We start from the raw sequence: 18,218 nt of genomic DNA on the forward strand, positions 1-18,218 counted from the left end.
ACACACACACACACACACACACACACACACACATGCACATTTTTACATCACATGTTATATCACATCACAGCTTATTGGATGAGAAGTGCTGCACACCAAGAATAATACAACTGAAGTAACTCCAGGATTGCTTATCGATTTCTGTGATTATTGTTGCATCAGGTGGCACAGGCAATCGTTTTTGTGCCCTTTCCTAATGGTGACCAAATCAATCATAAGCAAATTATACAAGATCTATATCACACTGCTTAATGCTTAGCAGTTACACTGAAGACCCATAAAATAGATTGGGATAGGACGGATGTGACTGGAAAAGAGAGATGGGGCCTTGATAACCCCCCCCCTTCTCTTATTTATCTGTGTTGTAGCTGAACTGAGCGTGAACTGTAACTCATCTCTGGATGAAGCGATGTGTCTGGTCAACAGAGCACTACAGTGACAGCACTTCCTCTCTGAGGTGATACTTGCGTCGATTCCTCTCATTGTCAGCCATTTCATCTCCTTATAAATAGTTAATGTGAACAAATGTACAAGACACAGTTTTCTTTCCAAAAACTCCCACTGTTCTGTCATTTCGTGTCTCAGTGAGCATCAAATGTTTTCTATTTTTCAGCGGGTGATTATAAAGGGGGAGTGACTTGCGTTAATGGCTTCATTATAAGTTTTTGGATCATAAACTGTATAAATGATGATTGTATTATAATCCGTATACACTTGAACAACAGTATTCTTAATTAAAGCCTTAACTAGCTCTCGCCCGCTGTGAAATAAATGTTTTCAGAGCAGTTAGCATTTGCATGCTGGAGCGTGATGTGTTTGCTTTTGACAATGAGTCAGGAGGCATTTGATTGGATGTTTTTGATGTTGGCGGAATCAAATGGCCCATGGGTATTTAATTTGTGAGGTGGGGCTGAGTCAAGTATTCATTGAGTCTTTAAAGTAGGCGAAGTCTAAATGGTAATTGGGGATTCTGTTTTTGAGGTGGGCGGAGTTAAATGTCGAAGTCAAATTACCATTAGGTATTTTGCTTTTTGAGTTGGAGTAAAATGCCTATACTTTACATGAGTTAATTGGTATTTGATGAGCTCCTTGGAGACCAAGATTGCTTTTGCTTTTTTGAGGTGGGTGGAGTCAAAATCATTATTGAGTCAGAATTTGAGTTATTGAGTCAGGTTGGGTGCAGCACTTCACACATTGTCTTGGTTATCGACCTGTTTTTTATTTAGATTTTAATCCTAAACCTTGTAGACCAGGATTGTTTTCACTTGGAGGAGTCCAAATGATAATTGAACATCGTGTTTTTTGAGGTGGGTGGAGTCAAATACCCAATGAGCATTCAGATTAGAGTTGGGTGGAGTCAGAATTATCATTGAGTGTTCTATTTTTAAACTGGGTGGAGACAAATGCCCAATGAGCATTCTATTTTGAGGATGGTGAAGTAAAAACCATTGAGTGTTCGGTTTTTGAGGTTGGGTTGAGTGAAATTCCCATTTGACTTTCTGTTTTTGAGGTAGGTGGAGTGAGAATTATTCTGTATTCTGTTTTTGAGGTTGGGTGGACTCAAATGCCCATTAGACATTCTGTTTAAGGTGGGTGGAGTCAAAATTACCAATGAGTGTTCGGTTTTTGTGGTAGGTGGAGACAAATGCCCAATTAGCATTCTGTTTTGAGGTGGCTGGAGTCAGAATTATCATTGAGTGTTCTGTTTTTGAGGTAGATGGAGACAAATGCCCAATTAGCATTCTGTTTTGAAGTTGGTGGAGTCAGAATTTTCATTGAGTGTTCGTTTTTTTTGTGGTTGGGTGGAGTGAAATTCCCATTAGATATTGTTTTCAAAGTGGGTGGATTGTAATGCTCAGTGAGCTTGAAGTGGGTGGAGTCAAAATTATTAAGTGTTAGTTTTTGAGGTTGAGAGAAGTCAAATTCCAATTACACATTGTTTTTGATGTGGGTGGAGTCAAATTCCCAATGATCTTTCTGTAATTTTCATTGAGTGTTTGTTTTTTTTGTGGTTGGGTGGAGTGAAATTCCCATTAGACTTTCTGTTTTTGAGGTAGGTGGAGTCAAACTTACCAATGAGTGTTTGGTTTTTGAGGTTGGTTGGAGTAAAATGCCCATTAGACATTCTGTATTTTGAGGTGGGTTGAGTCAAATACCCATTGAACTCAATGATACCTCATTGAGTGTTCTATTTTTGAGTTTGGGTGGAGTCAAATTCCCATTAGATATTGTTTTCAAAGTGGGTGGATTGTAATGCTCAGTGAGCTTGAAGTGGGTGGAGTCAAAATTATTAAGTGTTAGTTTTTGAGGTTGAGAGAAGTCAAATTCCAATTACACATTGTTTTTGATGTGGGTGGAGTCAAATTCCCAATGATCTTTCTGTTTTGAAGTGGGTGGAGTCAAAGTAATCAAGGAGTGTTCAGTTTTTGAGGTTGGGTGGAGGCAATTTCTCATTAGACAATTCTTTTGAGTTGGGTGGAGACAAATGCCCATTGAGCTTTCTGTTTTGAAGTGGGTGGAGTCAAGTTCCCATTAGTTGTTCTATTTTGAGAGTCCCAATTATCATTTGAGTGTTCTGTTTTTTAAGTTTGATGGAGTCAAATGCTATTCTGTTCATGTGTTAATTGGTATTTGATGATGAAATTTATTTTATTACCTCTCTTAAACATTAAACCTGAACTATTGTTTGAATTATTTTTGGCCTTTGAGGCCAGGGTTGCTTTGGGCTACTGCAGAATGTGTCATGCGCTGTGGTGCACTGGGTGAAATATTGAGAAGTAGACATTTTAAAAGCAGGACGTGTTAGAGCGGCTGCCAGTTTTTGGAGAACCAATAAAAGGGGACAAAATACTGTTCCACCTCTCAGTTGTCATCAGACACAAGAGCAGGGAAGTGTTCATAAATGATTTCTGTCAAGAACAAAATGGAGCCCCCAAAAAGAGAAGAAAAAACATGAAGTCTTTGATGCCTTTCATAGCAAAAGCTTCAGCTTGGTTCATCAAATATTTACGATCTAAATATCAGGCAATGAATACATAATGACACCAATGAGTTGGAAATCCAAGTCAGAAATCGCCTAGTGTAAACATGGCTTAAACAGACAGACGGGTAATGTTGATCTAACTCTCAAGTCATCTTAACTGACATCCAGTGTTTCTGGTTTTCTCTTATTTTCCTGACGTAGGTTCACTTTAAACTATAGACAGCTATAGGGAAGAACAATTTTCTTGCCGTTTCCGCTTTGCTGCCCCCCTGGGGTGCATTGGAAACTGTCCAGAACAACCGTGTTTTGTCGCCTCAAATACAGTAATTTCCTTGTCTTCAGACCCTTAGAATATGGCATTTTTGTTTATGATGAAACTCTCTGAAAATGGTGGCTCTTTGCTCGAACTTCTTCAGCAGAGAACCGCAGCTTTTCTCAGAGACTTTAAAAAGTGGGTTGTATTTATAGTCATGCAGTTCTGTTTGTGGTTTCCGTAAATTTTTAATGCATCTAAAGGCATCTTAGTTCAATCGGTGATATCCTCAGAAAAAAAAAGTCTGGTTGAACAAACTGTTCAGAGGCAAAGAAGATTGCAACTTCCATCTCTGTGTTTTCGCGAAGCCATTATCGATGTCTATGAAAACAGCCATAGCATTTGTTAAAAAGCCAGGATGTTTTATCATATATTTATTTTCAGGTGGTGACTGTGTTTTGCTTCATGCTTCTGCTCAATCCAGATCAAGAATGACCCAAAGAAAGCACACAATATACAGTATCATCAGATGGAGCACCTGTGATCAGAGACTCAACAGTCGCGCTCAGCCGTTTCAAACGCGGCCTATCAATTTGCTAATGTTTGAACATTGTGTCTTATAATTGGCTTTCAGGAACTGAATGTGGGGGAGTCTGTAGTTGACAAGCTGCCTCCAAATGCCAGTAGGATTTTTTCAGGAGATAAAGCTCAGCTGCTGCTCGCTCTCTAATCAACAGACTGGTTGCGCGGTACGCTAGATAGCTCTGTTCATCGCCGACCTTTCAGTAACCTGTAAAGGTAGACGCTGATATGGGAACGTCACAATTCTGGCGTTTTTAACATTCACACAGATACACAGGCATGCACAGAGACAGACAGATTGGTTATCTTGTCTTCAAACAGATAGGTAAGCTGAATCAGATATTGGATCGCAAACTCAGATGGTTTGTTACTTTGATCCCTTTGAAATGAGTTAAAGAGCTCATGAAATCCAAACTGGACTTTTATTTAGTTTAAAGTTGACTTTCTGTTCTTTGTAATCTCTTTTTTTCTTTTGATTTATTTCAGTAATCGCTGTTCTCTCACCGCTGAGGACCTCAACAGACAGTGGCTGAAGCCGGACCCTAATTTAAGCCCCACAATTTACCACACCAAAGGCTTCCTCTATTACCTCAACAGCATAGGCAGGACTCCGCTGGTAAGTTTCCATTAAATCTCGCTGCACTGTAACTGACCTATTGAATCCTAAAGTTCCACGAGGGGCTCGCCGGAAATTGCTCCATGATCTCGGAGCTTTCCGCTTCCAAATGCAGGTCAGGGATGACCAAATCCATAAATGTGTTTTAGGAGCCACCGATCTGGATATTAGACCATACAGACTGAAGCAGGCCTGGGAGGATCTAAGTGCTTCGTTGTTTATCAGAAAACAACTGCAATTTGAAATTACCCCTATTGTGAACTGGATTAAATGAACCATATTACAAAAATAATGAAATCATTACAAAGTTTTAATTTACTAAATTAATAATTTGCCTCAGCTGACTGATGAAATGAAACTAGGGATATCAAATCATTTAATAATACAACGCCAATAATTTGTGATTGATTTCATATTTTTGTAGTTAATACATTTATTTATACAGTATATATAAGACAATGGATGGGTACAGTTCTATATTCCTTGAACGGCATAAATTAACAAATTAAATTAATTTGAACAAATCAGTTCAGCCTAGAATTAAACAGCTGGTTTTGTCTGTCTAGAGGAGTGTACCGTACACTATTTCACACACTATTTCCCTGTTTAATACTGTAAATCTGCTCGGACACAATCTGCATTGTAAAAAGTGCTATATAAATAATGATGACTTGACTTGACGAAAGGATTCAATGACTCACACATATAAGACATTCACTTGTTTTGATCAAGTGAATCAGAGGTTTTGAATGAATCCTGATGAAACTGGGTTGAGTAAACAAATAAATGACTCACTCACTCATAAAGGCAGTCCCAGCATCCCAATTCACATACTATCTGCCCTAATATTCAAGATTAATAATCTAGAAACTATTTGGCATGGATAGTATGCAAATTGGGATGCATGGATTAGTTTCGTTTGTGAATGAATCAGCATTTTAAAGTTGAACAAATCAATTGTGTAAATGATTTAGTGACTCGTTCGTTAAAATACTCACTTGTTTTGTTCCAGAATTAAGTGTTTTTGAATTAATCACCTGGGTAAAAGATTCAATGACTCATTCATAAAGAGTCACTTGTTTTGTCCCTGAAACAAATCTGCATTTTGAATGAATCAGTTGAGTAAATTATCCAATGATACACTCATAAAGACAGTCACTTGTTTCTTTTCTGAATAACGTGGAGGTTTTGAATGATTTAGCTGAATAAATGATTTGATGTCTCACCAATAAAGGCAAACACTGCTGCGACCTACTGGCATATTTGTAACCTGCAGAAAGAGTCATGGATGAACCTCTAGTTCATGTCTTCAAACAGAACTAAGAGCTTTTTTATTTTTAGTCATATCTATTCATAGAGTCTGGACTGGTGCCTTTGAGCTTCTCCTGTTGCTGTTAGAGCACTAAAGAATAACTTCTATCTTTTACCTCGTCCCTATCCACCCTCTGTCCTTTTTCAAAAGACACTTCTCGTGAAATGGAGTAATGGACCACTGCTCTATCTATACAAGTCAGTGGGGAAAAAAAAACAAAGCAACAAAAGTAGGTTCGCCAGCACATTTGAGAGAATATGCTTGTAAAAATGGTCAAACAATCTAGGACGTCATGACCTAAACTGAAGCTACCCGTTCGAAAGCTACATCTGTACTACCTTAAAATAAATTATGCAATTAAATGAATTCATTTTATTCCGAAAAGTGTGGAAATGACCATTGTTGGTCCTGTAATCAAGCAGGAATGACCTGTTGCAAAGAACCAAAAAACATTAGTGCTAGCAGGAGTGCTTTGACACAATTAGCCAGATTTACATATCAATTACGCCATAATTCATGTTTAATCACAGTAATAATTATGCACCGAACCTGGTCAAAGGAACATTGTCATATCCCCAAAACCTACAGTGGAAAAAATGCAATGAATGAGGAAGAAACCCTCTTGTTGAGCCTTTACAAAAAGGCTCATCGCTATGCACTGTCTCCAATTAACAGTCACACTGTCAAGAGACAAAATTTGAATTAGAGTCAAAACGCAATGCATTGTCATGCATTTTATTCCCCTTGTTGTACGTGTCTGTCTGTTGTGTCACAAGATTAATTATGTTTGGCTCAGTCTAAAGTTAACGCTGCATTGCTGTCCTCGTCCTTGGCCATTATTCGCGTACCATCTTGAAGTTTCGCTATATATTTTTTGAAAAACTGCTGTTTTACATTCCAAATTAAAATTACATTCCACAGGTGTTTTGCGATTACCATGGTCACTCCAGGAAGAAGAATGTGTTTCTGTATGGCTGCAGTATGAAGGAAACACTGTGGCAATCTGGATCTCCCATTAACACAGCCACCCTGAAAGAAGACCCGGGATACAGGGTACGCTTACTGCCTATAACAAAGAAAATCACAAATGAGTTCTCTTTCATATCTCAAATGTTTCTCCTGGATGATCTGTTCCAAATTTTTTCAATGGTAGTGTGTTACCCACATTAATTTTACAGCTCTATATTATTACTGTACATTCATTGTCACTTGTTTCTATTTGTGTTGCTCCTATTTTAGGAGAAACATTTGAAACAAAGTTGATTCGTCAAAGTCACACAACTGAGAACTCAATTACATCTCCTGAGCTATGAAAGAGCAACCTTACAGCAATACAATCTGTTTTACAGCTTCTGCTGTGTCCCCATCATCTATTTTTGCTCTCACAGGAAGAGCCAAAAATGCATGATGTGTTTTAGTGTCCTTATTTTACAGTATCATTATATATACAGTGAAAATACTTTTTTTTCTGATTTATTGTTTTCTGATTGGCACGGTTGTTTCCATCCTCCATTAAACTTTTATTTCTGAGCCAGTTTTTGAAGTTTAGTGCCGAAGGAAGTTTCTCCCCAACATACAGGCTGTGACGAATTGTGTTAAAGGATAGTTTAAAGGCATATGTAAATCTGTGGAATCTGTAATGTGGAAAATATTGCGTCGCTAGCTGCTGTCTGACTGATGTCTGCCATCTATGCAAAGAAGTCTCTTAAACTAAATATACATAAAACTAGAACTGAAAACACTGGCATAAAATGCAAATACAATGAAATACATGGTTCTTTTTCAAAGCTCATATATTGTTTGTATTGACAGACCATCGCTAAAGCTCTGGACCGTATAGCTCCTGCATTCTCCTTCAACAACTGCAACTATCTGGTGGAAAAGTCTCGGGCGTCCACAGCGCGGGTTGTTGTTTGGAGGGAGATCGGAGTCCTCCGAAGCTACACCATGGAAAGCACTTACAATGGCTGCAATCAAGGCATCTACAAGGTTAGCCAGTTAATGATTAATTTTACTTCTCTATAGTTTTGATAAATGGCACTATAGGGTTCCAACACTTTTGCATGCAGCATTTTGGCACAATTATTGCACTTATTCACTAACCTGGCTACCAAAAAACAGTTGCTAACCACATGATAAATTCTCACTATGCCATTTGTTAAAGTCACTGTCATACTTTTCACCACAACTACACATTTTCGAATGTGTGTTGAGCTCATAATTCACAAAATATAATGCTGTTTGCATGCAATTAATGTAAAGACAGAAAGAAGGTGGTAATTGGAATTTTATTTAAAAATTTATATTTGTGTACTCTACCATTCAGTAAAAAAAACACTAATATTATAAAATATTTTTTACAGTTTCAAATAACTTTTTTTATTTGAATATATTTCAAAATGTAATTTATTCTTATGGTGGAAAATCTGAATTTTTTGCAGCCATTACTCCAGTCTTCAGTGTCACATAATTCACATAATTTTTTTTCTAGATTCTTTGATGAATAGAACAGAAGTATTTATTTTAAATAGAAATCTTTTGTAACAGTATAAATGTCTTTACTGCCACTTCTGATCAATTTAATGTGTCCTTGCTGACTGAAGTATTAATTTCATTCAAAAAATCTCACTGACCCCAAACTTTTGAATGGTAGTATATATTTTCTATAAATCATGGCATCAAAAGATGAAGAAGAGTATTATAAGCAGCAACATATCGAGACATACGGTATGGTCAAACACTTTTTCATTCATTTTTATACAATCTAACTTTTTAATACGGCTGAAACATACCGCAGTGTATTTTTAAGCTGATTAGCTGCAAGCGCACTGTTTCAAACCTAGCTTAAATCTGACCTTCTTTTCGTCCCTTGGTATTCTCCATCTGGCCTTCCCACAGTCTTCCTCTTCTCTAATGATGCTGAGGGACCATCCCTCGTTTCCCCAGGTATTCATTATCTACTCATCCTCTCCCCCATCTAGAAGTTTAATAATTATTCATTAACCTGCTTATTTAGCCACATGCTGTTTTCCAATCGTAGCCTAGATACCTGCGTATTAGCTATGCTGAGAATAAACTTTCAAACGTTTCTGCTTTTTCATTTTTAAGTCTACGTATACTTCAATGCAGACTTTTTGCTTGGTTTGGTAAATAATACAGTATAAGAAGCAGAGGGAACATATATGCAGTCCTCAGCAGTGAATGGGTGCCGTCAGAATGAGAGTCCAAACAGCTGATAAAACATCACAATAATCCACAAATAATCCATGACTCCAGTCCATCAAATAATGTCTTGTGAAGCATCTTGTAATATTGCTTTCTCCAGTGAAATGTCATCTTCTCTGAATCAGCAGACCATTTACAAGCGAAAACAGTCCAAAACAAGTTATGTGGGTTATTGTGATGTTTTTATCAGCTGTTTTGGACTCTCATTCTGACGGCACCCATTCACTGCAGAGGATCCATTGGTGAGCAAGTGAAGTAATGCTAAATTTCTCCAAATCTGTTTCAATGAAGAAACAAACTCTCATCTTGGATGGCTTGAGGGTGAGTAAGTTTTCAGCAAATTTTCATTTTTTGGGTGAACTGTTCCTTTAAGGGACTTGGCTTGGTACTCAGCTAGCTTAGCAACCAGTAGTGTTATACACAGCCAGACTTGGTAACATACTGATACTGGCAGATGGTATTTAGTCAAAGTAGAGTGATTCTAACGCAGTGACATTTGCAAACGCTCTGGGAGGTCTGGCAGCCCTTTAATAAAGGACAGGGTGCCGATTACTCTTGACCATGGACTGCACCTTTAAAGGTTCTGCAAGTAAGAAAAATGTTTTTGGAAAGTGCTAATGGTTGAGGAATAAGGTCTGATATGAGAATGTCAGCTCTTGAGGGAGACGTTTTATTAAGTTTAAGTCCTTATTCCCTGTCAAAATGGGACTTGTAGCTTAAATAAAACAGAGACAGGATCTGTGCCAGCTAACAGGTGGACATAAGGTGAGAACAGCCCTATTCTTTCTTTAGGATTGACTAACAAGACCTCAGATTTGGATTTATCCATCCGTAGTAATTGTTTGCAATCCAATTTCTGTTATTTAGCTCAATCTACTGTTTTGTTCTATGTGTCAGTAGATCTTCTCTGACATTCTGCCTAAAAGTTGGGAGTCTTGTCTTGACTGTTGATGTTTAGTTTGTACTCTTCAATGAAGCTGCCAGCCAAGCGCCAGTCAGGGGTCTGTTTCTCAGACTAGAGGCTCTGATGTACTGCTAGTCTTGTTGTTGTGCATCTGGGACGTCCATGTCTCTCCCTGTGCTGCTTAGATGCAGTTTGCTTTCTTCTTTCAAGACAGTATTGCATGGAGCATCCTTCGTTTCTCAAAAGAATAACAAACGGATGTATTTCTAGAGAAATGTTTGTTTTTGCATGGGTATATATTCAATACTTCAGCAACCAAATAGAAACTGTAACTATGTTTCCATGCTTTATTCATATATACCTGATCTGATAATTGTGTGTGTGTGTGCGCACATTTTTGTGACAAATGAGGACATAAATTTGTATAATGACAAGGGTATGACATAGGTATTACAAGGAGAAGGTGACTTTTCAGGACATTACCCCATGTCCCCACTTTTCAAAACGCATATAAATCACACAGAATGGAGTGTATTGAAAATCTGAAATAGCAGAAAGTTTCCTGTGAGGGGTAGGTTTAGGGGTAGGGTTGGTGTAGGGCAATAGAATATACGGTCTGTACAGTAGAAAAACCATTACGCCTATGGGATGTCCCCACTTTTCACAAAAACAAACCTGTGTGTGTGTGTGTGTGTGAGTTAGGGCTGTCAAATCGATTAATCGTGATTAATCGCATCCTAAATAAAAGTTTGTGTGTACATAATATGTGCTTGTGTATTGTGTATATTTATATGTATATATAAATAAACACACATGTATATATTTAAGAAATATTTATATGCATGTATGTATTTAAATACAATTTATATTATATATAAATATAAATATATTATACATATTTCTTAAATATACAGTGGGTACGGAAAGTATTCAGACCCCCTTAAATTTTTCACTCTTTGTTATATTGCAGCCATTTGCTAAAATCATTTAAGTTAATTTTTTTTCCTCATTAATGTATGTACAGCACCCCATATTGACAGAAAAACACAGAATTGTTGACATTTTTGCAAATTTATTAAAAAAGAAAAACTGAAAAATGCTCAGTATTTAGTAGAAGCACCCTCTTGATCTAATACAGCCATGAGTCTTTGGGAAAGATGCAACAAGTTTTTCACACATGGATTTGGGGATCCTCTGCCATTCCCTCTTGCAGATCCACTCCAGTTCTGTCAGGTTGGATGGTAAACGTTGGTGGACAGCCATTTTTAGGTCTCTCCAGAGATGCTCAATTGGGTTTAAGTCAGGGCTCTGGCTGGGCCATTCAAGAACAGTCACAGAGTTGTTGTGAAGCCACTCCTTCGTTATTTTAGCTGTGTGCTTAGGGTCATTGTCTTGTTGGAAGGTAAACCTTAGTTCCAGTCTGAGGTCCTTAATGAGGAAAAAAAATTAACTTAAATGATTTTAGCAAATGGCTGCAATATAACAAAGAGTGAAAAATTTAAGGGGGTCTGAATACTTTCCGTACCCACTGTATACATGTATGTGTGTGTATTTATATATACATACATATAAATATACACAGTACACACACATATACTGTATTATGTAAACAAACTTTTATTTTGGGTGCGGTTAATCGCGATTTGACAGCCCATATATTAATTAATGAATTTAATTTTGTAACGGTAATATAACTCTAGCGTATATTTTTATAGAATATTTACAAAATATGTCTTAGAAGCTCATTTAGGTTTTTTTTTAAATATTCTTTTTACAAAATATATAAATAAAAATATTTAAATAATAATCTAAAAATAAAACAAATGAAGAATTTCAGATATTTTCAAAATGATCAAAATAAATACAGTTTTAAATAAAAATGTTGAATTTGTAACTAATATATATTTTTATTTAAAAAATGTGTATATAGACAAAATGGAGTTTTTATAGTAAATACGATTTAAGTATTTTTTTCTATTTAAGTAAACACTATTTAAATAGTAGATTTAACATTAAAATTTTGAAAACAAAAACAAAACAAAAAAAAACTAAAATAAATATACTCAATAATTCAGCAAAAAAAACCGCTGTAATTTTCCAAAAATTAACCATAATGATCTTCGTCTTCTTCTTCTTCTTCTTCTTCTTCTTCTTATTCTTATTATTATAAATGTATATTTTATTGTCAGCTACACATCATTTGAAGTCAATTATTGTTATTATAAATGTATATTTTATTGCCAGCTACACATTATTTGAAGTCAATTATTGTGTTTCCAAACCTAGGCGATTGGCCAATGTCAGAGTAAACCGCATCCCTGTTGGTGTTTGAAGAGCGTGTCGAACAATATGCAGGACGCATGAGCTTCTAAATGTGTATAGATTTGGACTAATGGATCAGAAAATCAGACATTTCATTATGAGCGGCGCATACAAGCGCAGCTGGCAGGCCAGATGTTTTGGTACATGTACTTTTAGCAATGGGCGGCAGCCTGAGAGTCTCTTGATTAAAAAGTCTGTACTAATATTCACTGCCGATGTCAGGAACCTGGCAGACCATTAGACTGTGAAGCCAATTCAAGTGGGCCCTCTCCGGGTCCTGAAATGTGAGTTAGACGAGAGCGGGGATGTTAAAAAAAGGAGTGAAAAGAGTGGGGAATGGATAGAAACACTCCCTCTGTTCACAGCTAATTCGTGCCAATTAGCAGTTCAGACGAGCTCTGGGATTCGAAGACGGAGCGAAGCTTAATTACGTCAGTAAATTAGAGCCCGGGTCATTCAGAGTAACGCCGCCTCTGAAATGTCATCACTGCCTAGCGGAATCCCTGATCAGATAGACAGCTACACGTGTACCGTAAAAGAAACGTTGCGCTAAATCTGAGCTTCGGCCGGTGGTGCCGATGAGTAATGTTCAGTTTTGCATATTTTGATGGACAAGGAAGTGATGTAGCATTGCCAAATCAATCGACTGTTAAACAACATAGCCTGCGATTGATGATTTCATGAGGAGTGTGGGAACCTGGCGAGCTTTTTTGCTCCAGACAGAAAGTGAAGTGAAACTTATCCATTTTCCCAGATTGCCAATGACACTGGTAGGACCTTTTCTGACGGTCTCCCTCTCAAAGCGGAGGTGTCTTTTGCCAAACGAAGGATAATCTTCAAAAGGAATCTCATTTGCATCACAAAGACTGCACCTTTAATCACCTTAGCTTTGCAATTTCAGAGTACCGAATGAAATTCCCCACTTCCTTTCCTTTGCACTTATTTCTCCTCTAAACTTAATCAACTATTGTCATTTTTTGCAAGGAAACACGTGGATTAAGATAAACAAGAGGATTGATGAAATTGGTACAACGTTTGTTTAATTAAGTATGCCGAGTGCTACATTCTGATTAGGTTCAATTTAGTCACAGCTGTGATAAACACTTTTGTTTCGAAACGTAACTGTGAAGCAAAGTTTGGGTTTTAGCTTAGTGAGTCCTACAGGGAGTTTGCAGCAACCGTGGCACATTTTTAGTGGGTAGTTTATCTCCTCATCTAAAAATCGACTCGCAGTGGGCTGCAAATACTGTCTGACTCAATGTCAGATGTTTAGACTTGGTGGTTTATTTTTTGTTTGAAGGTTGGAGAAACATTGAAAATAATGCTTCAGCATAGACATTCCTTTTTTTCATTAAATAAAATAAATATACTTCACTTTCTGGAAGTATATATATTAGTGCTGTGAAATGATTAATCGCGATTAATCGCATCCAAAATAAAAGTATTTGTTTACATAATATATGTGTGTGTACTTTGTGTATGTGTGTGTGTATATTTATTACGTATATATAAATACACACACGTGCATGTATATATTTAAGAAAAATATGTTGTTTATATATTAAATATATTTATATATATATCAAATTATATGAATATAAATATATACATGTAAATACATGTTAATATTTTCTATATATATATACTGTATATACATATATACGTATACACACACACACGCACACACACACACACACACATATATATATATATATATATATATATATATAGGTATGTATTATTATGAATGATACATCAGTCCACATTTAAAATAAATAAATAAATAAACTTAATAAATAAAATAGTTATCTCAATTATCTCAAACAACTTTATTTTATTGGTGACATCATCGAGGCCACCAGTTTTTAGCCTATTCCCTCTAGTCACCTGGCTCCATCATATGTACTTTTACCTCAAATCATATCCCATTCTGCAAAAATATGTAACATTATAAAAGTAAAATAAGTTGTGAGTGCGGTTTCATGTTCACTTTGGGATAAATATATCCTATAAAGTGAATTTTGGATTAACTGTGACAGGCCGGAGACATGAATCAGATTGACTGTTTGGATGGGCTGCTCTATGGCTGCCGCTGAGAGGCATTTCATAGAAGATGACTGATCTGATAATTGTACTTCAGGACAGTAAGTGGAGTTATGACCCATCCGATTTCCAGAAATTTAATTGGGTCTCTAAAAAAAAAAAAAAAAAAAAAAAAGTAGATACGTCAAGTGTTTCAGAAAGGTTAAAGGAAGTACTTTTAAAAATTCAGTGGGGTTAAGAAGTCCATAGTGTAGAATCCCTATAGAAACTGCAATTCAAAATCTATTTGAAACATTTAAATAAACAACATTTTAGGATTTTGATATATTTAAAACATAAATGTTTTAACGTACAATTAAGGCTAGTTAGCATAAATGGTATGTACAATTGTGAATATATTAAAGATTAAAAAGTATAAAATTAGAAAAAAGAATATACTGTTTTTAGGCCATCAACCCTGAATGTACTTGCCTTTGATAGATAAGAATGAGAGAGGGCTTGACTGTTCTTCAGCATTTCGAAAGAAAATAATTCATGTGAAATATGTCAATTTAGAGGTTACGATAAAGAAGGTTCAGGAAATGAAAAATCATTTTCTCTCAAATTAATATAGGTTTTAGACTATTTAGTATATTTTTAGGCACAATGTGGAAACCATAATTATGGGATGTGATTTGAAAGCATGATGTTTACTGGATGTGACCTGCTTGAATGAGCAGGTGATGTTTGCCTGAGCTTGATTTCATTATCACCTTCATTAAAGCCACTGAATAGCACTTAGTTTGTAATTATCAATCTTTAAAAGTTTCTAGCTGAACTCCAGAGGCTACGTGTCGTGAACATATGGTCTATTAAAACCAGCCCTGACTGTCTTTAGATTTTCTGTCCAACGAAACAAGACTCCTCTGATCCTTGCATTTAGTAGGACTTCATGAAAAATGCACTTATCACCAGGCTCGCTTTCAAATTCTTCATTATTTTATAAACACTTCATTATTTATATTTAGCATCGGAAAAGATGTCAGCAGGTTTTTAAGCCTTTTTTTATTTTAAGATTGATAAGGAAGTAACAAAATCCTGTTAGCAACTGTATTGACTGTGTTAGTGTTGTAGGCCATGGACAGCAGTGATAAAACAATGCTATATAAATTCTAATAATAAAATGCAGTTAAACATATTATCATGCATAGATAGAATAGCAAATAGGAGATCTGACCAACCAAAAGTTATAAATATATAATGAACGTGCACCAGGCAGCACAATGTAAAACTTAACTTTTAATCACAGTGTTCGACGAAGGTCAAAGTAAATGAGGAGAAGCATTGTGGTTTAAAAAAAAATATATATATATATATTACGCAATCAAAGATATTCCAGATATTTCTCAGAGGACGTCCGAGTTAGCTGAAAAACGTAGGTCATTTGCTCTGTTATTCTTTTAGGGGCTGTGTGAGGAAAAAAACATGCCTTTTTTTTTCTAGCGGTGCAGTGATATAGCTGAGAGATAGAGGGAGCTGCTGAGTCAAGAACTCCAATCTCATCACGACTCACTTCATCAATGACACATAGGCTTGCTAGCAGAGCTCTGTTGTGCTTGGGCCTCTATTGGAAAACAGTTCGAGTTCTGTGCTACCAAATGTCCTGTAAGATTGTTTAACCACAGAACTAAGCTACAGACGCCTCGGGGGAAATAAAGCACTTGGTTGAAAGTGGCCAGGTAGCTACTAGTTAGCAATTGTGTGACTTGTCATTGATTTATGATTGCAGGCTGAAAGGAAGAAAGGTGTGTTTTGTGAGTATATGTCAGGAGGTAAGTGGGCGACGCGATGCAAGACCAGACAGTTTATATGGAATACATCATTGTCATCGGAAATGTCGACAGTGGCATTAGCATGTCACGTGCTAATTAGCCATGTCGCTGTGTGTAAAATCACTGAAATATGCAAAACCACTCATTTGAGGAGCATGCAAAAGAATGGATGATACAAATTCTCAAAAGATAGACTAGGAAGTGGGCCAGGATGGTCAACTAGTCAGTTAGTGAGGTTGACTAGTTTATCTAGATTTTTGATAAATGTAGAGACCCTAAGTTGTGTTACATCTAAATTAGTATTTGAGCTACAGAACTTTTTCAGCTTTTGAAATTGTTTTGGTTACAAGTGATTTGTTTCTGCAGTTGAAGTGTTTAAAGATTGTTTGCAAATAATAAATGGATATCCATATTCAGTTTTTATTAAAAAATCATCTGGAAAAAGAAATTCCCTTATTTTATACCTGCAAGCTGTTAAATTAACTTGTACACAATGACTGTCCTTTTGACAAATATTCTGGTCACTATTTTTAAAGCTACTTTTGACAAGTAGCTTTAACGTACTGTTAGCTGTTAGCATGCTACACTCTCTCCGAAGTCTTGAATTTCGAACTCTGAAATCTCTTTAAATTAATTTGTTCAAATATATTTGTTGAAAGAGATATTGAACAGCTGCACTAGTATCATGTTTTTTTGTTTGTTTATCAGACATCTTTTATTAAGATTGTGTGTCAAATTAAAAATATTTTTAACTTTAAGACACATTCGTTCTGGTCCATTCTTTTGCATTCTGTCTAGAGCTAAAATTACGGTGGCCCAGTTAGTGCACAACACAAAAGAAAAGAAAATTTGCTGCCATGGGGCCATTTTCTACAATTGATACCAGTCTATTCAGTGGCACAGAGCTATGGTGATCAAGCCGTATGCCACTGAGATTAGCTTAGAGTTAATAAAAGCGATCAGGAGGGGTAATTTACCTCTCTAATGGCTTGGGCCCTCTGAAAGGGCATGATAGCTGCTATGCCTGTGTGTGGTTTTGGCAGTCTTCCTGCTGCCTGCTTGGCTCTCCTCAACTCTGGTCTTATCAAAGGGAAAAACTGTCACTCCAATAAACAAGGAATTTGCCCCGCCGACCGAAACGCTTTGCTGCATATGTGAACGAGCGACTCTTTTTATTAATTTTTTCCCTCTCCCTGTCACACAGAAATGGAAGAGTCTAGGCTCAAAGTGATTTAGATTTGTTAATTTGTAAACAAGAGCGTGCAAACTGTGTGGATTTGTCTATGTTTGGGAATCATCTATTATGTGAGATATCTTTGTTTCATTTGTTGTGTTTTAGTGCCTCAGCGAGTGTTAAATCAATCAATCTTGTTAAGTGGTTGAAAACTTGCTTATTTACATTATTTGATCAACCAGTTAATCAGCTCTGACGCCTGAAAATATCTTTATCCTGTAAACAGACAGACACACACACACACACACACACACACACACACACACACACACACATATATATATATATATATATATTAGCGCTGACACACGATTACTCGCGATAAAATCTCGCTTTTTTTTCAGAACGTTTGACCGATTCTTGATTTTTAACAAGTCCACTTGAAAATGTAACTACAACACGATTCAAATAACTTTTTCTTTATTAACCCTTTAGTTAAAGAATATTCTACTCCAAGTGCACCACACATGGAGTTGTCAACATGATGTAAATGTTAAATAAATCACTTGTTAAATATCTTTAAATATAAAAAGATTGCATGAATGACCTTGCATTCATTTCTGGCTCCATTCTGATATGTAACACCCACTTTTCATGATCCGATCAATTCAAACCTGGATACAAAGTCCCTTCCTACATTTTTTCCTCACTGATCCTGTTTTATTTGGGAATACATCAGATTACAGAAGTAAAATGGGTTGTCTTTTCGGTCTAATATCTGATTGAACTTTGTTCCAGGAGCTGCACAGCATGGCTCTGGAGCAGCGACTCCTGGATCAAATCCGAGTGGTCTTCAGTGAGGGTGTTTTTCCTGTGTGGGTGGACCAGCACACTGTCATCTATATCAGGATAGGTCAGTCAGCCCTATTTTTTTAAAGGCATGTCAGACAGAAGTTGTTGTTGGGTATGAACTAATCTTTTTACACTAATGAT

At 36.4% G+C, this 18,218-nt stretch overlaps 1 protein-coding gene across 1 annotated transcript in view; it reads left to right on the plus strand.

Annotated features, from left to right (window-relative positions):
• The window catches only part of LOC107714006 (cytosolic carboxypeptidase 4-like), a 165,166-nt gene that overhangs the window by 106,943 nt on the left and 40,005 nt on the right, over positions 1–18,218 (plus strand). Inside the window, 3 exon segments of the mRNA XM_016519695.1 lie at positions 4,305–4,434; positions 6,668–6,799; positions 7,559–7,735. Coding sequence (XP_016375181.1) covers positions 4,305–4,434; positions 6,668–6,799; positions 7,559–7,735 — 439 coding nt within the window.

Source organism: Sinocyclocheilus rhinocerous, unplaced genomic scaffold (genome assembly GCF_001515625.1).
Source record: "Sinocyclocheilus rhinocerous isolate Xijiao unplaced genomic scaffold, SAMN03320098_v1.1 scaffold568, whole genome shotgun sequence".
Taxonomy (NCBI): Eukaryota; Metazoa; Chordata; class Actinopteri; order Cypriniformes; family Cyprinidae; genus Sinocyclocheilus; species Sinocyclocheilus rhinocerous.